At 41.5% G+C, this 24,160-nt stretch overlaps 2 protein-coding genes across 4 annotated transcripts in view; one reads left to right on the forward strand and one right to left on the reverse strand.

Moving 5' to 3' along the window:
* Positions 1 to 24,160, reverse strand: part of LOC110832402 (uncharacterized) — a 277,620-nt gene that overhangs the window by 14,991 nt on the left and 238,469 nt on the right. For all 3 annotated transcript variants that reach the window (XM_087348489.1, XM_087348490.1, XM_087348488.1), the window contains 4 exons: positions 19,156 to 19,828; positions 17,217 to 17,413; positions 15,863 to 16,128; positions 6,746 to 6,899 (listed from right to left, as the gene is read on the reverse strand). In XM_087348489.1, coding sequence (XP_087204615.1) covers positions 6,746 to 6,899; positions 15,863 to 16,128; positions 17,217 to 17,413; positions 19,156 to 19,804 — 1,266 coding nt within the window. In that variant the 5' untranslated portion in view covers positions 19,805 to 19,828. The remainder of the gene's footprint in view (positions 1 to 6,745; positions 6,900 to 15,862; positions 16,129 to 17,216; positions 17,414 to 19,155; positions 19,829 to 24,160) is intronic.
* The window catches only part of LOC110832398 (glutamate receptor ionotropic, delta-2), a 144,416-nt gene continuing 136,303 nt past the window's right edge, over positions 16,048 to 24,160 (forward strand). The window contains exon 1 of the mRNA XM_087348483.1: positions 16,048 to 16,150. The gene's annotated coding sequence lies outside the window, so the exon portion shown is untranslated. The remainder of the gene's footprint in view (positions 16,151 to 24,160) is intronic.

The raw sequence follows: 24,160 nt of genomic DNA on the forward strand, positions 1-24,160 counted from the left end.
CCAACCAACCAGATGGCTTACGGAACACGAAGGTTCATCACAGAATTAACCAAAGCCCTCCACTGGACCCTGTCCTGGGCCAACAAAATCCAGTCTCCTTCAACTCCTATCTCCCATAGATCCCGCCTGAGATTATCCTCCCATCTACGTCTAGGTCTCACCAGCGGTCTCTTACCCTCAGGCTTCCCAAATAGTGGACCAAACAAACCAGATGGCTTACCGAACCCGAAGGTTCATCGCCGAATTAACCAAAGCCCTCCACTGGACCCTGTCCTGGGACAACAAAATCTAGTCTCCTTCAACTCCTATCTCCCATAGATCCCACCTGAGATTATCCTCCCATCTACGTCTAGGTCTCCCCAGCGGTCTCTTCCCCTCAGGCTTCCCAAATAGTGGACCCAACCAACCAGATGGCTTACCGAACCCGAAGGTTCATCACCGAAATAACCAAAGCCCTCCACCGGACCCTGTCCTGGGTCAACAAAATCCAGTCTCCTTCAACTCCTATCTCCCATAGATCCCGCCTGAGATTATCCTCCCATCTACGTCTAGGTCTCCCCAGCGGTCTCTTCCCCTCAGTCTCTCCAACCAATACCCGGTGCACACCTCTTGTCCCATCCATGCGTGCTACATTCCCAGCCCATCTCATTCTTCTCGACTTAATCACCCTGACAATATTGGGGGAGGAGTACAGATTTTTAAGTTCGTCATTATGCAGTTTTCTCCAGACCCCATCGTCTTCTCTCCTAGGCCCATTATGTGAATATTATTATTAAAACTAATTAGTTTTGTGATTATAATTACCATTAACTGTTAATATGGATTGAAATCTTATCACCACAATAATCAGTAGCTGGTAACGTTGATATTATTATCAGTTTGAATAAATAATACGAACATAATTGGTTACGCACTTAAATGTCACAGTTCCACACCAGATAATAGCTTAAAGCACTGAATTAAGTTCACTAATAACTTATTTAAGGCCACATAATTTCTTGGGACTGCCTTATCTTTTTATACGCGTTTCGCTCGCTCGTAAAATGAAAGCAGTGACGTTATATTTTATTATCGCGAAGCAGTCTGCCAGCCGTCACGGCAGACCGGCCTGTATATTAACTATGTGACGTTTACTGTCGAGATGACGCTGGTATCCCGAGAAGGAATCTTTTATGGTTGAAACAAAGCTCTTGGGAACGACAGCTACATTTAATGGCTTGTAAACTGCCTGCATCAGGAGCAATTTGTGTCCATTAGGAAAACGCTTTAAAAAATAAATTAAAATGGAGAGAGATATAAGCAAAACAAATTCACGCCTCTATAACTTCAAACCTCAATTTTTTTTGCGATGCTGTATCACCTAAAAATTTACGTATGTCGTAAAACAAAATGGACGGAAGAGCTATTTAAAACGCCCTACATTTAGATCGGTTACATACGACCTACAAAAGAATGTAAGTTCGTACTCTAATGGAAAACAGTCTAAATATTTTCCAATTACTTGTTATGCGATTCTGAATACCTAATTAACCGCGAGGTCCATTTATTTATTTTCTAGCAAAAATCGATTACAGGGTTAGTCGTGTAGTTAAAACGTATTTAACAGAGTGATATCTGTATTTCTCACATATAAAATATCTGTAAGAATAAGTGTTTTTGATAAAAATTGTAGCGCAAGAGATGAGCTTAATCTGAAGTGCGGATTACATAATCGGAAACCAGCCGGGAACAGAATTGCGTTTTAATGAATTCTTCTCGGGCTACCAGCCGTGCCAGATGGTTTAATGGAGAAAACGCCAACGTTTTGAGAACCATTTTCGTCCTGAGGGCAAGAATTCATTATATTTAGTCGCCGTGAAAGCTTCAGATCATACAAACAATTACAGACAATGTTCAGTGTAGTCCGTTAATACGAAATTTAATCGAAATACTGAATCATGTTTCTGGGCAGACAAACTCCATTTTGGGTCCAGTTCTTCAGTAAGTCCGATGAACGCACACAAAGAAATAAATATAAGTATTATGCTGTGATTCTTAAGGAATCGATCTTAAGGTTCACTGATAAAGTTTAAATCGACTGTCACTTCCAGATTCGTGGCTGGAATTACATGACACCGACAATCGCTACGTTTTCTGAACATGAGTCGAGTATCGGCCCATGAAGAAAACCAGCTTACATATTATACGAGGTGCGATCGGAAAGTTTCAAGACTGCGCCTATAAAAACCCGTACACTTATCTCAGGTAATAAATTCATCCATCACCCTCGAAGTAGTTCCCCTGGGAGTGAACACAACGATCCCAGCGCCGCTGCCAAGCCTGGAAGCATCCCTGGAAATCTTTCTTTGTCAGCCTGTCAAGCACCATCTGCGATTCTGCCTGAATCTCTTCTATCGTCTCAAATCTCCTTCCCTTTAGCTGAATTTTCATCTTTGGGAAGAGGAAGAAGTCACACGGAGCTTAGAAAGGAAGTTGGGGTCGGTTCTTGCAAGATCTTTGAGCTCCTGACAAACGAGAAGTCGATTCTGCTTCTGGTCCTCAGACAGGATGCGTCGCATGTGGAGTTCTTCCTTTAGAATCAGCTGACAGGTCCCATAGCCTATCCCAACAATGTCGCACAAGTCGTTGATGGTACGACGTCGATCTTCGTGAATGGCCTGCCGAATCTTCGTAACATTTTCGGGCGTTGTGCTCGAAGATGGTCGTCCAGAACGCTCGTCATCATCGACAGAGGTTCGGCCATGTTTAAAACGTGAATGCCACACAAAAGTTTGTGCACGACCCATTGCGGACTCCCCAAATGCTTGCTTTAGCATTTCATAGGTTTCCGTAGCCGTTTTGGCGAGTCTTTGGCAAAATTTGATGCACACGCCATTCCGAAATCGCAGGAGGGTCGGTGTAATGCACTACCAAAACGCCCGTAACTAAGAACCAAAAGCTAATTAGATGATGCCGGCTGGCACACTGATTCACTATGAATGTAGGCCGCACCCCCTAGCGGCAGAAGCTCGTACTACATCCGGTTCGCCCTCTATTGACACAGTCTTGAAACTTTCCGATCGCACCTCGTACAACAGTTCTTGCCGGAAGCCGGAAGGTGACATCTGCGTTAAACTTTGTCAGGGAACGAATTGTACTTTGCGATATTTTATTTACAAGAACTAAGTAAAATCATGAAACTTGTAGGCCTATTGGCGTTATGAATGAGCTACTTCGCTCCTTTCATTAGACGGAGTACTCAGCATGAGTTCGACTTGAGAAAGCAATTACTTCTGCCTCTAATCTGTGCTTGTTCGTTCAAGTAGAAATTAAAAGGTCTTAACCTATAAGATCTTTAAAATATCCTTGGTTAGGCGTCTGCTGTTTTGGGGGATTATTGCATAATTGGTACAGAGACCAGGAGAAAGGGAAGTCTGATGTTGGCTCTCCTTTAAACAGGGGTTAGTTAATGGCCGACGCCAGACAGCCGAGATTTTGATTAGGGCATTTGACAAGTCGGTAAAGTACACATCTTAACATTAACACGGGATGTCAGAGATGACACAGGTGATAGAAAATAAATAATACGAAGGAAGAAATGTAACAGATGAAGAAATGAATAAACAGATAATAAGGAAACAAAGAACAAGAGAGAGAATGAAAGGAAGATGAAAGAAAAGATGGGAAGACGAATATTAAACGCCGCCTGTGAGTGAAGGCTAAACTTCTAGCTTGTTGTGATAAGTGAACATCGCTAAGCCCTTGAAGACGAGAGCTGCTTCACAAAGAACGCCTCTCGAGCAGAAGAAGCGCTTTAAACACAGGCAGGCGTAAGAGTTACAAACAGCACGAAATCGCAGGGAGTTGTCTAGGTCACAGAGATGGACCAAACACTGGATCTGCAGCGTAAGTTATTCTTCTCGTATGACACGTGATCTTCCACCCACAACAGGCGATGAAAACTACGAAACACAGAATAACCTTTCAAGAGGTGTTGGTGGATTTGTCGCGTTTACAAACTGTTTATTTAACGACGTTTTTTTAACTCGTCAATACATACGAAATGGCAGCGAACGATGAATTCGGAAGTTCATGAAGGACGGTCGTGGCCTATTTTAAGGTAATTTACAGTATTTGCTCGAAGGGATTAAAAATCGAAGACCATCTTCAGTCATGTTAGCCGATCTCTGTGCCTGGAACTGAGTTCGGGACCTCCAAATACCGATGTCGGAGTATTATCTACAATAATCTACAACGTAGTCAAAATCATATCATTTTCGTACATAATCGCAGCTCTCTTAATCAATTTTGTCCATCGACCAGAATGTTTGCTTACTGTTTCATAACAAAATGTTTTCGAATGGTCCCTAAAGCAGATTTGGCCAATTCCTTTCCATCGCTGATTCCCACTGATAAGACATTTCATAAATACTTGTTCTTCTTTCGTCCTGGATATACAGACCAATTTGCACCTTAACTTCCCCACATTTTAATCCAAGTTCTCTCAGAATATGTATCAGACCCCCCTTCGAAACTTTCAACCCATTCGTAAAATTTCCTCTGCCTCAAACAGATGTCTCGATACTGACCTGTCATTGTTTTGTAAATCTCATTTATTTTACTGACTCCAAAAACCAAGAAATTCGAGTGTAGTTTTGGATACAGTTGTCTACTGACGTTTCGGAATATACGGCATCGACAGCCACACGACCGCAATCGACTGTTCCCTTGAAGTTTACGGCTGTGAGTACGTCACAGGACTGTATTGACAACGGTCAGCGTATATGACACATATGGCGCGTTGGAAATTGTTTCAACTTCATCACGTGATTGATTACTTGTCTTGTCCATCTCCGGCTCAACCAAAATACAGCCAGAAAATATCAAATGATCCTCGTTTCCAGGGTTTATTAAACCTTACTATGGATCCGGTATTATTAGAGATGTTTCCACCAGCCCAAACTAAATTTAATCACGTGTTTCATCTTCCTGCAATGTCCGACAGAGCTCCCTCGTCAGCATTCCCCTGGGAATCGTGAGGACTGTTCTGACAGCATGAAAAGCATCAGGTGTCGACAGACATCATAAAACACGTAACGTGGCATCAACTGTCACAGGACATGAGTTACATTCATTCGCAGATTTCTGTAGGCTGTCGACGTAGAAGACCTGGGCGTAAAGATGGGTAGTTTGGCCACATGTCGCCAGTGGCGCTGGTGGATCATGACACAGGCTTTCAAAGTTCTGCTACCATATTATTATATTTTATGACAGAAGTGTTTCTTGCCTTTATTTAAATGTGATGACTACCACGACGAATTCAATGGTTGTTTCCACTTATATCCAGTGGTGATTTACTCAGGTATGTAAAACTATGTATCCTCCGTCCTTTGTAGGAGCGAACCAATGGCAGAAGAACGGCTGTCACCAAATACATCCACTGGACATAAAAATGAGCCTCCTTAATCAATTATACCAACCAATCTCCCTAAGACATTCCCATATCTATAAGGTATTCTCCCAAACCCATCCCAATTATCAAATTTCGTTTTACAAGAGAGTTTCACACTAAAATTTTGTGTTCATTTTTACCTTCGTTGGTAGTCTCAACTACGAGCTATCGATTGCCACACCTTTGCATCACCATAAAAAATTACAACACGTGTGAGAGGTCCTGAGTCCTTCCCACTGATTCCCGAACTACGAATCGTGAATTTATGGGTAACATTTACGTAATTTTAATCGAACGCTCATTAGTAATGACGAAATTACAAATATTTTGATCTTGTTTGCTTAGAATATTTAATAATTTGCCGTGAAATTTGATAAACTGTCCAAGGCGGTCCGCGAGTCGATGAGACATGGTGTGAGTGGTTTCAGGTTTTGAAGAGGTTGAGAGCCCCTGATATATACAGTATGTCCCAAAAATATGTATACATATTATAATACGAAATATTAACCTTGTTATCCATAAACGAAGCTGACGGTGATCATTTTGAAAGTTTACAACAGATTAGTTTTATTAAGGGCCAGTGCCAACGTATGTAATGTTATAGTTCATAAAAATAACTTTTACTTTATTCATTGAATGTGTACATACTTCTTTTGGAACACCCTGTAGAAAGGGTTATTGCAACCAATGTTAATAATTTCAAGCATATTTAGGCAGCAACGCAGTTGGTATTTCAGAACAACTTACTACTAATTTGCTAATTAAAGAAACGTCGAGAAACAGTCTACGTGTAATTAATTCTACATATCTGACCTATATAAAACATTAATGATGGAATTTTATGCCCACGAAATAATGATGTTAACTTTATCTGCGAAAACGTTCTTAACGATCTCGATGGACAGATTACAACTTAGTAAGGTTCGACGTTCTGACATCGGTGAGAATAAATATGCCTGTCTTCTTAGTTATAACGGCGTGTACTCTGGTAGAAAATTACCGACGTTTCATACGTCTCTGCTGCTACCATCCTCAGGGCCCTCATAACGGAAGCAGCAGGGATATCTAAAAGATCGGTTCAGCGTGGAGCTTCGTAGTATTAACGGCACAGCCGTAAAATGTTCTGACTCTAATATGCTAATGAGATAAATACGTCGAGGAGTCCTTATAAAATCCAGCGTGTTATTTATTTATTTCGCACAGAAGATCTATGGTGAGTTAATACCGACATTTTTTTGGGGTTTCTTCAGACAACGGCTGAAATGTGATGTTAAACACTGACCATGGTAAAATGAAAATGTTGGCAGTACTCGCCTCCTTGACTGCAACGTTCGTTTCCATGATGATTCCCTCATCTGACGCTTCTTGTGAGTAGTAGTGACTGAAGGGGGCCCCAGGAAGCGGAACTGGATCCATGTGACCGGATTTTCCGTGGTGACGCATCAAGTAAGCCGTCCAACAGACGTACCTGCAACACACAACACTGGCGTGTCTAGAATAAGACTAATTAATAGGGGCAAACTATGACAAATTCCTCTAACATTTGATTTTTGAGATTCGTTCTGTCTTTGACTGGGAGATTCTTCTGGTTGGGATGGGTCGTCAACGAGAACGACTCGCTCTTGAGAGTTCGAAGGATCCGATCACTGCTGGACACCACATCGTTCGCCTCGTGAACGACGTACCATAACGTTCATTGAAAAGAAGCTCTTATTAGAAAAATTAATAACAAACTTCTACCAATAAGGAAATGACTGTCTTCTGCTTTTACCGACGTTCTAGCAGAAGGCGGTCGTCTTCCTACTCACCGGCCTGAGAACTTCAAATCTCACTAACTAAATAGCTTACGGAACCCTAAGGTTCTTCACTGAACTAACCAAAGCCCTCCACCGGACTCTGTCCTGGGCCAACAAAATCCAGTCTCCTTCAACTCCTATCTCCCATAGATCCCGCCTGAGATTATCCTCCCATCTACGTCTAGGTCTCCCCAGCCGTCTCTTCCCCTCAGGCTTCATAAATAGTGGACCCAACAAACCAGATGGCTTACAGAATCCGAAGGTTCATCGCCGAATTAACCAAAGCCCTCCACCGGACCCTGTCCTGGGCCAACAAAATCCAGTCTCCTTCAACTCCTATCTCCCATAGATCCCGCCTGAGATTATCCTCCCATCTACGTCTAGGTCTCCCCAGCCGTCTCTTCCCCTCAGGCTTCATAAATAGTGGACCCAACAAACCAGATGGCTTACAGAATCCGAAGGTTCATCGCCGAATTAACCAAAGCCCTCCACCGGACCCTGTCCTGGGCCAACAAAATCCAGTCTCCTTCAACTCCTATCTCCCATAGATCCCGCCTGAGATTATCCTCCCATCTACGTCTAGGTCTCCCCAGGGGTCTCTTCCCCTCAGGCTTCCCAAATAGTGGACCCAACCAACCAGATGGCTTACCGAACCCGAAGGTTCATCACCGAATTAACCAAAGCCCTCCACCGGACCCTGTCCTGGGCCAACAAAATCCAGTCTCCTTCAACTCCTATCTCCCATAGATCCCGCCTGAGATTATCCTCCCATCTACGTCTACGTCTCCCCAGCGGTCTCTTCCCCTCAGGCTTACCCAACCAATACCTGGTGCACACCTCTTGTCCATGACTAAACTTACTAACTATTAATATTTCTCAAACATTGGAAATTCTACAGTTTTTAAAACTCAGGTAATTTTTAAAGAGCCAACAGAAGGTTTGCCTCGTAAGGAAGACGCCAAGTAGCACTTGTACTACAGAAAGACTCGCGGACTGACGCAAAATTTCTGCATCGGCAGCTAGCCTTCAGTTCCTGGGCCAAAACCAAAGGTAGCCGCATCATCTGCTAGACTTTGCATAAGAATTGAGCTTGCAATCACAAGGGACGGGCAGAGAATTGCACTTTCTTGACTCGCGCAGTCGAATTTAGTGGAATTAGAATCGATACAAGCGACCTGTCGGTCGCCCGAGCGAAGATACTCGCGGACGAAGTAACGTATTTGAACGACTACATCTGAGCGAGATCTTCAGCGAGCTACCTCGTTAAGCAACTATGAAAGAAAAATCTTTAAATATCTGCCAGACAACACCTGAAATATCAGAGATTTTTACATTAATATTGAAATCGAAACTACGCGACTTTCACAGGAACGAGAAAATTTTTATTATTGATTAAAGACTCTCGGGTTACAAGCCGCGTCAGGTGGTCTGCCAACGTTTCGGGAACAATCTCTGCTCTCATCCTCAGGGCTGCTATTTATTGATGGTTTTAATTCAATACAATTGGATTAGACTGATAAACACACAGCACCGCTGTGACTATACGAGAGCCCACGCAAGGTCGCGTCATGTTGTAACCTGCTCGCTCCAGTCCGTCAGTTGCCTTTTAACAGTCGACATGCGAGGATGGCCTTTTTCACAGGTGGAGCTAATGTTCATTGTCGAACGCTACCTGGCATCTCGTTTTCACCTGACTTGTCAGAATGATTTCAGGGATTCATTTCCCGATTCTCCTGTGCGAAACAAATCGACGTTTTGCGCCTGTATTTAGACCTGAGGTCGACAGGTGATAAAAAACACAGGACACACTCGTGCGTCTAGCGAATTAACCCAGAAAATGTGCGGATTTGTCCACTTCTTTGAATTCAAAACTCAATTAGGAATGAGTTTTAAATTTTTAGCGTAATGCTACGTCACATGAAAACTCTCGCCCACGATACAACGCGACAATTTTCTAGACAAATTAGGGGGAAGATCCGTTAATTCTGAATCAAAAAGGCGTTCGCGCCTGATTGTGTGTTTCTGCTTTGCCTTTAACGCAACATCTAAATAGTTTCAAGTCAAGATAATGATGATTAATATTATTTTTATGAATTTTATCGAATATCAACTCGAGTCTGCTTCGTATTCAGAAATTCCCAAATTCAAGGCTAGTTTACGTGGTTTTCCCACAGTCTCTCCATACAACTGTGGGTTACGGCCTTGAAATAGGCCACTACCACTTCCACGTGCATCCAATTTAACATTTTCTAATATATTACCTGACGCTGTAATTTTGCATCTCAGTAAGAAGGGTTCAAGTCGCATGTGTCCTGACTTGAGCTCTTTATGCAGAACAGTAGGAGTTGGAGCCTTCGTTAAGTAAAACCACGATACTCGTACAAATGCAGAGAGAAAGGAATATAGAAAGACAGGAAGGAGACAGATAGAATGAAGAAAGAAGAAGGAATTTAAAATGAAAGTCCACTACAGCCAGTCCATCGTCATGAAATCGTTCTGCCCGCGAAATTACTGTTCCCCCACACGACATATCTTATGACTGTCAGAGAAGTAAATTTCATATCGGATATAAGAAAATGTAACCTCGTTCTGGATAGAAGGCCGCGTATGCGACAACACGTGCTGAAAAACGCGTTCATTTCTTGAAAAATACGTATGGAGCTGCAAGGGGTTCCCGATTAAATAAGGAAAACGGGACGGAGGAGTTTCACAACTTCTCTGCACTTCAAGACCGTGCGTCGTGCAATAACGTAAATTAGACTTTCATTTAATGAACATGTGCTGCCCCTGTGGCCTGCCACACGCCACACATTAGGAAGCCTTCAGCTGGACCCGAGCGAGCTCTGGCTCTGTGCTTCGGTACACCGTAAAAGCCACAACAAGATCTTCTGGTCCAGGCGGGGTACAAGATGCTGTGTCCATTTCAAGATGGCGACGTATATCTTAGTAATGAAACGGCAGGCCTGCACTTGTCTGACATTTTCTTAGACCAAGTGCGGTGAACTAATTCGACCGCGCGGAGGTCCCGAGACCGGACATCATGACTGATGTTATCCGCTGCGGTACAGCTCCCTGAATGCAGAATGCACAGTTGTTGATTGTTAATGCAGCTAATACGGTTCATATAAATACCACTCGGCTTTAAACGGTTAATTAAACATCCTATTATTAGATGCTGCCTGTAGTCTTGAGTTATTGTAAGCGTTGTTAAATAAATCAAAGATAAATACTGAAAAGCTACGGAAAGCATAGTCGTGCATCATTAAATATTCGTCGAATCATCATTTCAAGTAAATTAATACATCTCAGTGAGCTCTACACATTAGATATATGATCAATTATTTATTTTAATAATTGTGTGGGTCACACCTATTCGAAGACACTAGTACTTCTGGACATATCGGGACACTCACTCCTACATCTTTGGCCGATATGTACATCTAATAACATTTAAGAAAAACAACACCTTTACCCAAAAATGGAAAAACAAACGTAATGAAACATCACCAAAAAACTACAGAAATCATAATTGAGTTTTAAGTTCTTAGATATATTTTACACCTGATGATGGTTTTATAAAAACCGAAACATGTTGTGTAAATGTTCCGAAATGTAAATCGATCAATCGATATGGAACATGAATGATATTTTATTATCTTAAATATAAGAAATTTTAAATAAAATTATATTGTGATCAGACGGATTAAAATAAATAATTGATATAATATTCACAATATGACGCAATTACACTATCTTAGATATATGATGTTCGGTTTTTTTTTTTTTTTTTTTTTTTTTTTTTTTTTTTTTTTTTTTGTCTAAGATTATGAGTTCTGAGAGGATCGGAGATGTTCAATTTGAGCGTCATGAAAAGTCGATGTTTTATTCGACAGATATGGACCGAAATGAAGTGTTTTTGACAACGTTTAGTGCAGATTGTAAATAGACTGGGCATTTTCGTATGTGTTCACTTTACACTTCTTCTCCCCAAGAAAGTTGTAGAATATAGAAACAAATTCTTTGCTGACAAGAGTTTCGCAGCTGAAGCGAGGAAAATGATATTTTAAAGAAAACAGAGGACCAGATTCGGTACAGAATTTCAGCGTTGTTACAGAAGGCTACACGGCGTTGCCTCGTAAATTTTTATGAGCAGTGCACTTCGAAAGAGAAGAGATTTCTCCAAAAATAACATCAGAAAAAGTCGTCTGAATATGAGATTCCACGGATTACTAGTCGATGTCATATACGGGACCAATTTGACGGCTCTCACTTCAGTGTCGTGTGATCTGTGTAGATGGAATGAGAGACTGACGCACAAGAGAATTTTTTGTGCTCTCAGGTGATCATATAAACGACATTTAGTGCCGACAACACAGGATAAAAGATTTCGAGACTGAGCGACTTTATGAAGGAATGTTCACACTGTGTTTCATTAAATTCAACGAATCTGGCCAGAATTTATTTGGGAACAATCAAACAAGCAGTGACGGTTGGTACAAGAACATTCTGTTTCTTTAGGGAACAAGTACGTCACGTTAGGAACACGCACAGTCCCAAAATGTGTCCATGAGTCACACGCCTACAGACCACACTTTAAATAAATCGACATAACTACGTAGTCTGATCCTACATATTACTAGTTCGAACATGGCAAGGCACTAGATGTAGAGGTTGCCCGAGAAATGCTGGCACCTGCGCAGAGGACTGCTTTTGGTCGTATGAGATGGACCAGTCCAAAGCACGCGCTAGAGGGGTGTCAGCTTCAGTTGCTTTGTAGCTCTAGCTGTGTTTATTTCGGTGTGTCACCACAGCTGAGGCTGTGCGACCCCTCCCCCCCCACTACTGAACTCCCCTCTCTCGGCTTACACATCGCGCATTTAGGTGCCACCAATACTCGCGCGACCTATACCGAAGAAATAGATTTAACTAATTGATCTATGTGAAGAAGATACGTTTTTAGGCATAAATTAATTCTTAAATAATATCTAAATGAACTTGGCACTTAAAGAGGTCAAAGGATTAAAAGACTGTGAATATACAGTATTGATTCCTATGTTTAAAAAAACCCACTGTACTTCTGATATAAAAACAGTCTATTAATGTGTAGTTTTAATTAATAATTTTATTTATTTGCTTAAGGTGTATTTAACGAGTCTGTCAAAAACTCAGATATACGGCGAGGGATGGGAGGATGAGTAGTAACAATTATTTAATTGTAAAAAATATGGCGGCAAGCGGTCGTATCATAATTTAAGGCAGTATCCTGGCATTTTCCTCAATTAACTGAGAAAAACTACGAGAATCTTAGTCCAGATTGGAACCCAGAACCTTCAGAATACAAAGCAGGGATTCTAAGTTCTTGGTTGCGATGTTCGACTGTAACAAGCAACAAAACTTTATCTGTTCGCACGGAGGACAAATTGGAAACCGTAAATGAAGTATAAGGACGTAATGCCGAGCTACTGAATTTCACAGTAGGCGGACATTGTTCCCAAATTCCCTTAAAGAGTTGAGAGACATACGTGTCTCTGATTATGTTCTACAGTGACAGAAATAACAATTCAGTTTTTCCAAAAAAGAAAAGAAAGGCGTTAAGACTAACCACAACCTAGTTAGGTTAGATTAGGTTGGGTTAGGTTGTTATGTTAGGCTAGGTTGGGTTTGGTTAGTTTAGGTTATGTTAGGTTAGGTTAGGTTGGGTTAGGCTAGGTTGTTAGGGTAGGCTAGGTTGAGTTAGGTTAGGTTAGGTTACGCTATGTTATGTTAGGCTAGGTTGGGTTAGGTTAGGTTGGGTTAGGTTAGGTTAGGCTAGGTTGGGTTAGGTTACGCTATGTTATGTTAGGCTAGGTTGGGTTAGGTTAGGTTGGGTTAGGTTAGGTTAGGCTAGGTTGGGTTAGGTTAGGCTAGGTTGGGTTAGGTTAGGCTAGGTTGGGTTAGGTTAGGTTAGGTTGGGTTAGGTTAGGTTGGGTTAGGCTAGGTTGTTATGTTAGGCTAGGTTGGGTTAGGTTAGGTTGGGTTAGGTTAACTCTACTGAAATATTTCTTATAAAGGAGGGAAGCTGTAGCGAATTTCCTCGGAAGTCTGTCCATCTAGGGGCAACTCTGTTAATGCCGTGAGTTCACCGACAAACCGGAAAGCAACTATCATCCCCCGGCAGGAAATGCATATCTCACTGGAAACATCTACAAGATTTTTCCAGTACGAATAACGCATAACTGCATAAGAGAAATAAAATCAGCTACATTTCTGAAAGAGATGCTGGAAATGTTGGCCGTGTATAGGCGCACGCCATGTGCCATTTAAATAGACTGAAAATTTCGCTTTGGCTACGATCTAGTCTCTTGTAAAAGTCGTCTCAGTGACTTCTGTGGTGTAACAACATAGCGTTTCTTGTTCAGAAGTGGCCGAGTCAGCCCGACTTCATTAAAAAGTTCATGGATGCCAATCGTACTTGGAACTGCGATCCCGGAAAATTTATGAAGAAATTTTCTCTGGAACTTTTCACCCGAACCACATTTCACATACGAGTTATAAAGAAAAACACGCTGTTAAACACTTTATCGAACCACTCCCAAGTGCCTAACATGATGTCAAAGTTATGTGAATAATTTTAGCGTCAGTTGGCGTTAGCGCTGGGCGATGAATCATATATTTCCTCCTGGGAAGCGGGTACTGACAGTTGCGTTTAAATATCAGCTGCACGCCACTGATGAGCTTCAATGACTAGACAGTCCGTTCGACAGCTTCCTCACTGATCCCTCTCGTCTGTACCTACACATAGCAGCGAGTTCCAGAGACGCTTAATGAAATATTCAGTGAGCGGGTTCTAGATTGTGGTCCCTACTGCATATAATCTCACACAGCTACACCCAACTCTAATATGGCCGACTGTACAGGATGAATCAGAACAAGTGTTCACGCAAGTTGCTAGCCAATCGGCTGATAACCTGAAGGGACCTCGTAGCTAATAACAGCGGAACACAATCCAGGGTTAATTTCGTTCAGCTGTCATCCACATTACTTATCCAACTTCATGTTATCCTTCCAAATACTTATCGGTTTTTTATGTGGGCGTTTTCGAATGCAGTTCCTCACCAATATTATGCATGCATTTCTTATCTCAAAAATGTCTTTCGTAAGCTTAGGTGATAGCCACGGTGGTCTAGCGGTTAGAACGCTGGCCTTGTAATCCTGGGGTCTCGGGTTCGATTCCCGGCGGTGCCCGAATTTATAACTTGTGTTGGGCAAGGCCGTGGTCTAGGCAACACGGAGGTTTCCTCCGGGGGCTTCCCCGGTTTCTCCGTGGCATCCCAACAATTACTCCATTCACACACAGAAGAAGGCAATGGCAAACCACTTCTGGATCATCTACCAAGAACGTATATGAACAGGTCCCAGTCAGAGAAAAGGATGGAAGGATCCTGTTCATATGGACCTGTCGTCAGGCAGAACACTAAATAAATAACAATAAATAAGCTTAGGTGATCTGTACAAATCACTGTGTTCCTCCCTATCAAATACCTTGATTTACTCACACTGTCCATCATAAGCCATTTTTCCCCGGATGATTCTGTTTCCATACATTTGTAATTTACGCTGTACACTCAAAACAATATGCCCCCCTTCTTATAAAGTAAACAGTAAAATTGGTAAAATTCTGAATTTCAGCGTTCTTGAAAGTACGTGAGACGATACAAAATTTTCGAGCTGAATAGTGACGAACATTTCTATAATTTACATTTTTCCAGCCTTAATTTAGTAATGAGTTTTATGTATATATTTTTTTTAAAATATAACGTCTTTATTAAATATAAATCCGTTGTATGCCCATTTTATTTCCCACAATATCAGAATTTTCGAAATCCTTTGTTACGAACGTCATCCGGTTGTGAACTGAGCTTTCTACTCATGGCTTCCGAAGCAATTTCGTCTTCAAATTCTTTCCACAGGCATCGTAATGGAAACAAGATATGCTAGACCCGACGTCAATATAAGAAATTTCGATACGCCGTAAATGACTTCAGTTAAGAATCTATAAAATCATTCTGTGCTTGAAGTTAGAGGTTTTCGGGAAACCGTATAACCGAGTATATTTTTATTCGAAAATTGTACCTGAGACTAGTTAGGACGCTTTCATGAACGTTGCATATCGAATTTAATTAGTCTCTGGAAACATTCTATGCCAGAGGTTAGCCAGAACTCTTCTGAACTCAGTCTTTTCAAAACAGAATGTACCTAGTTTGATTACAGTCTCTGGGAAAATTCTCTACAGAGATTATTTGGAAACTTTCAGAATATTCTTTCCATCAGTCACTGATTACATCTTCATCGATACCTTGAACCTGAGACTACAGATATTCGTAAGATATTGACGGTAGCTGCGAGTATGTTGAATAAACAGCATCAGGATAGTCAGGTGGCGGGATTTTGTTAACACGGTGATGAACCTTTGGGTTCCATAAAGAAAGTGGTTAATTCTTTGACAAGCCGAGTATACAATCGATTTTTCAAACAATATCCTGCACCAAAGAGTGAGTGAGTTTACATACCTGTCGATAGTTGCAATCTCCAAGAACATTGGTACCCAAATTCGTGTATCTTTCGGATGGTAACAGTTTTGGGGAACAGCCTGTACCTGAGGTGGTTGCGAGCTACGTTGTGGATGTCCTTGTACACCATGTGGAGCCGGACAGTTTCAGAGTGACAGTCGCTCTTGATGGTCCAGGCCTGCTTGTCTCTGTCGTAACACTGCGCCAAGACGGGGGTGGGCAGAACGACGGCTGCCGGCGGTTGGTGGGTGCCCGGAGGTGGGGCCGGGGTCTGCAGCCCCACACTCGACGCGACAGCCACCTCGCTCAGCGTGTTCGCCATCATCATCTCCAGGTGGACTCTGACAGTGCCCTGAAACACGCAGCGCTCCAAAGTAAGTGTTTCGGGGTCTCAAAATATTCAACCCACTGGCACACAATGCCGTTTGTCCTTTCGGGTGGCCCGATAAAAGTCCGTAGAATGTCCAAGTAATGTCTTTGGAGAGTTGACTACTTACAGACACCGGAATGCCAAAACTGCCGCGTAAATCGTAACTCCGTCTTCAGGGCTGAAACGCTGATACCAACCTTCAAGTACATGAGACGTGACAATCCAAGGACCGCCACTGATACCTTTAACGCAGTAAAAACAAAGAACCTGGTGCTAATTTTCCTGCCTAATTTTAAGGCACGATTTATGCATTTTGAATAGTATCGTTAAATAACCTAAAATCTAACAAATAAATAATATAAATATTAGCAATGTTTTCAAACAATGAAAGGTATAAATATGTCACAATATCACGATGTCTGAAAGCATAACAGGCTTCTCAGACCATATTTGCGACACCTTTTCTGTGAATCGATCAGGTACTAACACGTTCCTTCAGTGAAGATGTTACAGACAGAAGACAGTAAAGTTTATTTACCCCGATCAAGATCTGACTTCCATGAGAGGAAAATTTGTAGCCGATATCAAAACTGAACGATCTCCACACAAAATATGACCCCTGTTCTAGGCCGTAGTTAGGCACAGAGGTTTAAAGTGAGCCTACTCCGGTAAAAGTTGCCGCAGGACGAAATTGGACTGAGATGGCGAAGTTTCAAGGACACACATAGCCACAAGAAATTATCAAGTGATCGACAGTTAAACCTGGTTTACAAAATTTGTGATTCGACTCCAACACTTCTGTTCATTCTCGCGCGAGATAACTCCCAAATTTTTTTCCAACCTTGTACGGGTTGGGGTGGGAGGTGATTTATTTGTCATGAGGGTGGAAAATACGCATTAATCCGGACTACAGACGGACAAATTCCCTTCTCAGGGACAGTCAGCAACCTCCTGCTGACTCGAAAATGAACTTCCGGTATGTATAAAAGGTATGGAATTTCCCGACAAACCGCGCGGCGATCAATTACTGAAGCAGCATCGTACATCAACGGAAATTCCTTTCCACCTACCTTGTACACCAGGTCGTTGAAGCGAGTGCGCGGATGCCAGCCGTACCCCCTGCCGTCTGTGTCGGAGACGTCGTCCACGATGCCAGAATCCAGACGCCTGTCATTATCCCCCAGGACGATCGTGTACCTAACCCTGCACTGGTGGTCAAAGCCGGTCAGCCTGTTCAGGTACACCGACACCCGCCCATCGCCGCTACCTTAACACAACAGGTTAACACCTGATATCAAAATAATATTATTTAATGGCAATAACATATTATTTATTTATTAACGTTATTTTAATTTTTAGATATTATAGACGCCGGCCGCAGTGGCCACGCGGTCTGAGGCATGGACCTCGTGCGCCTGAGTGCTAGGACCGTCGGTTCGAGTCCCACTCAAGGCAAGATGTTTGTCCGTGCCTTTCTGTGTTTGTATAGGTAAAGGCATTGCGTCGGGCTGATCACTCATTGTCCAAATAGATCAATTGAATAAATAAAAAACCTCCACACCTACGGGTAAAAGATGACGAGATATTATAGACCCAGGGCAAGATTATAAGTTTACAAATTTTGATTTCTAATTGCAAGCAACAGTTTTGAAGTAGGGTCCAGTTAGACATGATGGAAGAAGGCTTGTGTGAATGTATTAATCTAAGTATTATTGCTTTACATTATTATGGGGACATGTGGATGACTCGACAAGCGAAACGTTTTCCCGTAAAATGTTTTTATAAAAAGTGTTTGTGATGGATGAACTATAAATGTTGCTTTTGAATTGAAAGCAAATGCCTTAGTTCTTTTTTTATTTTCCACTGTGTTTTCTTTACTTAACGTAGTCCCAAATTTGACGGTTTCCTTGTGGTGGAACATGGGGATGTCTACAAATCAAACGCAGTGAAATATACCTCAGTGGATGTGTTATGAATTTCACAGAGGAGAGATGAAGTAAACAACCCAATGTCATAATTACAATGTGCAGAAACTACTGATGTTAACCACTGGTCTCTGTTAATCTTTGATCTGGTGCAAAGTCGAGTATTACGGCTACATACAACGTCTCATAAATTTTTATGTGTTTACATATATTAGGTGTTTAGACAGAAGACGGAAATGTAAAATCTTCTCAACCAAATGGTACCGTTAATCGCGAGTCTTTACGCGGTCTTCGAGACTCTGACGTCATGAGGTCTTTTCGTTACCTTCCACGAACAAGGCGACTGGTGCCATCACGATGGAGCAGCAAATCGATTAAGTCAAGTTGCGGTGGACTTCATCAAAATGTCAGCTCAAGAAATTTAGGGCATACGTAGTCGTTATCTTGGTCGAAAATTTTGGAAGACGTTGAAGCTGGTGTGGCTGAATTTGGGACTAACGTGACGACGAGTCTGAAGTGTGCGGATGGAGTCGTAAGTTCGTAGACGCTCACACAGTAAATCCACCCACCACAGGTTTGCCAGGCTGAAAGCAAGATCCCCAAGGCTTCTACTGGTTGATCCCAGAGAAAGTCCTTTGTTTATACTTTCGGGAAAACTGTGGATGAAGTCGAAACAACTTCGAAGACATGAAAACCCCAAAGACCACTATGTATTCTTCAGCTAATTAATATTGTAGGGGAATTAGGGCAGGGGGAATCAGTTAAGTGGGATGTAGCATATCTGGGGTTATGAGAAATGCATGTAATGTTCTGGCCGGAAATCCTCAAGGGGCGATAACGTATGGAATGTCGATTTTGGAGCAACAGAGTGAAAAGTCTTAATCAACTGAAATTCACCGAAATGTAAAAAAAAAATAATAAGCTGGTTAGAACAAGGTGGCGAACCTATGAGTTACATTTAAAAGAAAAATTTCTATAATCATTTGAGTAATAGTGACCGAGATTATAATTACGTTTCAGATATTTTGCAAAGTCAATAAATATCTGCAGTGGGCAAGGAACAGTCACTTATGTTGCTTTTTACCTAAGTCCTTGGTTCCATGTGGAAAGAGGGCCAGATTCCAGTCGAAACCACCAAAGGCGAAGTACGTGCTCTCAAACTTCTGCGCCCCACTTTTCGTTCCTGAGGACGAACCGGAAGTCGAAGAAGCATGGTGGTTAGCCTGATGACCACTTCCTTGATGATGTCGGTGGTGGTGTTGAAACGGAACAAAAATGGACTGTGGTACTGAGAATTCCGTATCGAATATTGTCCTCACATTTCCCATTGTTAACTCAAGTTGAAACTCTCCATTTGTATCCGTGAAGTTCCTTGCGTACAGATCGTTGACGGGAATATAATTCCTGTTCCCCTGAGCTGGGGAATCGTACGTGAACTTCACTTGTTTTCCAGAGAAAGCCTCGTTTACGCTAAAGTGTTCTCTGTTCAGCAGAGTAAATGTAAAGTCAACATACACACGCATGCCTTCAGAAGGGTTTCTCCAGACCAGATACACGCCCAAAACTTTGTCGGTACGAGAAAACGTGATGGCCCACTTGTGATAGCCGCATGCATATTCTTTTGAAGTTACGTCGCGTTCCAGGTCACGTGTCACTGATTTTGTAACGACGAACGTGAACACGTGAGTGTTGGCACGGTCTTGCAGCTTTGCAAAGCGGTACAGCAGCGACATCTCCCTCGCTGCTCGTCACACCATCTGTGAACAGAGAACGGAAACAATCGATCAGAATGAACATCGGTCGTTTTTAGTGGGATTCAAGGTAATAGCGGATGACATCTCCCTCACTGCTCGTCACACCATCTGCTAACAGAGAACAGGAACAACTGACCAACATGAACATCGGTCGTTTTTAGTGAGATTCCAGGTAATGGCTGATGACATATCCCTCACTGTTCGTCACACCATCTGTGAACGGAGAACAGAAACAACTGATCAGAATGAACATCGGACGTTTTTAGTGGTTTGCTGGGACACGGGAGATGCAACAACAGGGATGCGATTTTGGGAAATAACATACAACTTGACTGTAGCAGTGCGTTCTTGCGAATCGGCAACACCACACGCGTTCGAAACATTTAAACGCCAAAAACTAAGTCTGGATCTTGTAGTCACAAAATTTCACGGGTATGTTTTTGATCTTTCATTACCAAGAATTCACCAAAACGAAACCGTTGTCATAAAAACTGTTTTCACAAGAAAAATGATAATTTCAGAAAGCGGATAGGATAAATGGATAAAACAGATTAACGCCGATTACTTTAACTCTCACTACCTGATCGTCACTCCTACAAAATTAACTGCTATCATTCGTATTTTTCAATCCTGTAACAAACACGTGTAGTCCTAAATTGTGAATAAAATTCTGGAGAAGAAGTAATTTCGGGCAAACATGAAATGTGACCCTTACGAGTTGCGAGAATTGCTTTAAAGCAGACGTGGTTTCGTGGAATTTGCGTTGGTGAGATGTCTAGCGCCTGTCTGGCTTGATAAGACATCGCCCCAGAGTCCCCTGGGGATTCCCCTTCGACGTTGCGAAGGGTGCATGTTTGGGGATTCCCCACCCAGCAACTTCTGCGCCAAGAAACAAATATGGGTCTTCATAAACACTCCACTATTATTTTCCGAATTTCATTGAAGTATGATTACCTCAACGAAGCAGAAGGTAAATTATTACGTAATGGTCAACACTTCGGCTCCTGTGCTTACTGGAAAAAAAATTTAAAATCGTGTTTTTTTTTTAATTCCTCAAAGTGGAAGACACAGATACGTTTTAATAGAAAGGGAGAAGTACATTTCAAAGCGCCTTTTGGAATGTATCTGAATAGAAGGCGCTAAGTGCATGCGACCTTTCAGATTATCCTCAAAAATTTCAGCAGCACTCACGTTCTGTAGCAGTACTTAAAACCTTCAGCCAGTCTTCCGCTTTCTCACGCGGCCATTGAGAAGCTGACATGATACACTTTGCTGTGCAGTGAAAGCGTGCAATGTCAAGAACGATAAAAATTCTGAATTTATATCCCTTACAAGGGGTAAAAGTTTAATGAGAGAATAAAATTCAAGCTGATATATTGCCGTGTTAAATTTCAAGAGAATTTTTACATCGTGGTTTACGTTTTCTTTAACACCCCACGGTGGTCTAGCGGTTAGAACGCCGGCCTTGTAATCCTGGGGTCTCGGGTTCGATTTCCGGCAGTGCCCGAATTTATAACTTGTGTTGGGCAAGGCCGTGGTGTAGGCAACACGGAGTTTTCCTCCGTGGCATCCCAACAATTACTCCATTCACACACAGAAGAAGGCAATGGCAAACCACTTCTGGATCATCTGCCAAGAACGTATATGAACAGGTCCCAGTCCGAGAAAAGGATGGAAGGATCCTGTTCATATGGACCTGTCGTCAGACAGAACACTAAATAAATAAATTTATATTTATTGATTACATTTACTTAGCATACTAACATACGTACAAAGCGAATAAAAACAAAGTTATTACAAAATTCGAAAATTCAAAACTGATTATCAAATTGGCAGCCATATAAACCGACTGTAAGCAAACTTAATAAGGAGTTTACAGTATCAAATATTTATCCTTACGATTAACTACAATATCATTCTTTTATATAATTAGCAGTCTCTCAGATAATACATATTAAAGGGTCTCTGTTTACTTTATTTTTTTTTTCCAGTGAAATACTGTTTAAGGAAATAATCGATGTTGACATTGAGAATCACACGAAATTGATAAATACGGAATAAAGCGTTATTTATTACTAGAGGTTTGACATACAATCACCATTGGGCTATAAAGAGTTAATTATCCATTAAATATTAATATTAAAGATCGAGTTATACAGGAAAAAAATAAGTAGGTTTTTTTTTTGTCCAGACAAACAACGAGGTCAACAATTTATTTATCTGTGTAAGAAATTACATCAACGACTTGGTTATTCAGACAAATAACAATCAACCGATTTGGTTTTTTTCAGGCAGATAATGAGATCTACATTTTTGGAAATTTGGTCAACAAAGCAAGTAAATTAATTGGCGGTGTTGTTACATAAACATGTAACATGTAATATCATATTCAATGCAATCGCTTCTCCACCTTCTGGTCGTGGCCATAGAGACGAATACTTTGTCTGTAATTCCCAAAGTTCTGGTGTGTGGTCCAGAGCTTGGGGTCGGAGCCCCTGACCAGAAGTTAAACCGTCTTTATCGACACGTGAGACCGCGCTATCGACCGCGGACAGTCGGAACAAACCAACCAGGACTCTGGGAATCTCCGTTAGCTAAGTAATCCTCCTGAGCCTTTCACAGACAGAAGGGTCCCGTGGGATATTCAATCCTAAATTTTCCCAGATATAAGTAAATTGTGTACAAAGTTTGGCAGCAAAACAATGAATTCATATCGCCCTGATGGCGGAGGCAGTATGACCTCTGAAACGTTGGTTAACATCGACCAGACTACACAGCGCAACAACCCAGAAGACAGAAATCTTCATACTCTGATGACGGAGACAGTATGACCTCTGAAACGTTGGTAAACATCGACCAGACTACACAGCGCAACAACCCAGAAGACAGAAATCTTCATACTCTGATGACGGAGGCAGTATGACCTCTGAAACGTTGGTTAACATCGACCAGACTACACAGCGCAAGAACCCAGAAGACAGAAATCTTCATACTCTGATGACGGAGGCAGTATGGCCTCTGAAACGTTGGTTAACATCGACCAGACTACACAGCGCAAGAACCCAGAAGACAGAAATCTTCATACTCTGATGACGGAGGCAGTATGACCTCTGAAACGTTGGTTAACATCGACCAGACTACACAGCGCAACAAACCAGAAGACAGAAATTTTCATACTCTGATGACGGAGGCAGTATGACCTCTGAAACGTTGGTTAACATCGACCAGACTACACAGCGCAACAAACCAGAAGACAGAAATTTTCATACTCTGATGACGGAGGCAGTATGACCTCTGAAACGTTGGTTAACATCGACCAGACTACACAGCCCAACAACCCAGAAGACAGAAATCTTCAAAACAATGAATGTTACCCAGAAGTAATACGAAAGCTTCAATTACAGTTTTATTTAGGCAATAACGCGTTCAAGTGTTATATTCGAAAACCATAAAATATACGTAACTTCTATGGATTGATCTGGATCAGAATAAAGATCTATGGCGGGATTTTGTAAACATGTTAACGAATCTTCGAGTTCCATGAAAGCAGAAACTGACAGTTCCTTGGCAAAAATCTGTTCTATGGACGTAGTAATTTCACGTGTCGATTTCGTTTTTATTATGCTTAAAAATCGCTCTGAAAGAAGATGTAATTGCTAAACATTTTAATGCTACAAATGAAGCAGCCTTCAAAAGTGTCAGTTCATCTAAATTATTCCTGCCATCTGTTGATAAATCTAACGAACTACACCCGGACTACACTTGCTGTACATAACATCAGCTACCAAAATATGAGTACTGAAGTGGTCATAGAGCTTGATTTATGGCAACACGAAAATAATTTACATGCAGTGCTGTATAAATATATTTAAGCAAAATTCATTAAACATGGTTTAGGAAAGAGATTTAAAATTATGTTTCAAAGTGGAAAGATGTAAGCACGCACGCATGTATGTACGTACGTGTATAAGTGTGTACATATTTTATGTGTATATATATATATATATAATCTCGTCAAAGGAGTCCCACCAAATGATCTGTATATAAACGTTTAGGACTATATATATGTAGACGTGTGTGTTCGCGTTAAAAACGCGTTTATTAACTTTGGCATTGTTTGTCAGTCCGACTGTAACAGCTGCTTAACCGCTGAACGGGTTTTGATGAAATTTGGTATCATGAAGTTTTATTAATATTTGTTAACACATTCCGAACTTTATATTATTTAAATCTTGTCCGTCTAATCACAATAAATTCTTATTAAATATTAAAATATTACAATAATTAACATTTAAAATATTTAAAATATTAAATGATGTTCTTTATCGAAATATT

This window comes from Zootermopsis nevadensis, unplaced genomic scaffold (genome assembly GCF_977971745.1).
Source record: "Zootermopsis nevadensis isolate Lab colony 2312 unplaced genomic scaffold, Znev_1.0 Znev_ptg000013l, whole genome shotgun sequence".
Classification (NCBI taxonomy): Eukaryota; Metazoa; Arthropoda; class Insecta; order Blattodea; family Termopsidae; genus Zootermopsis; species Zootermopsis nevadensis.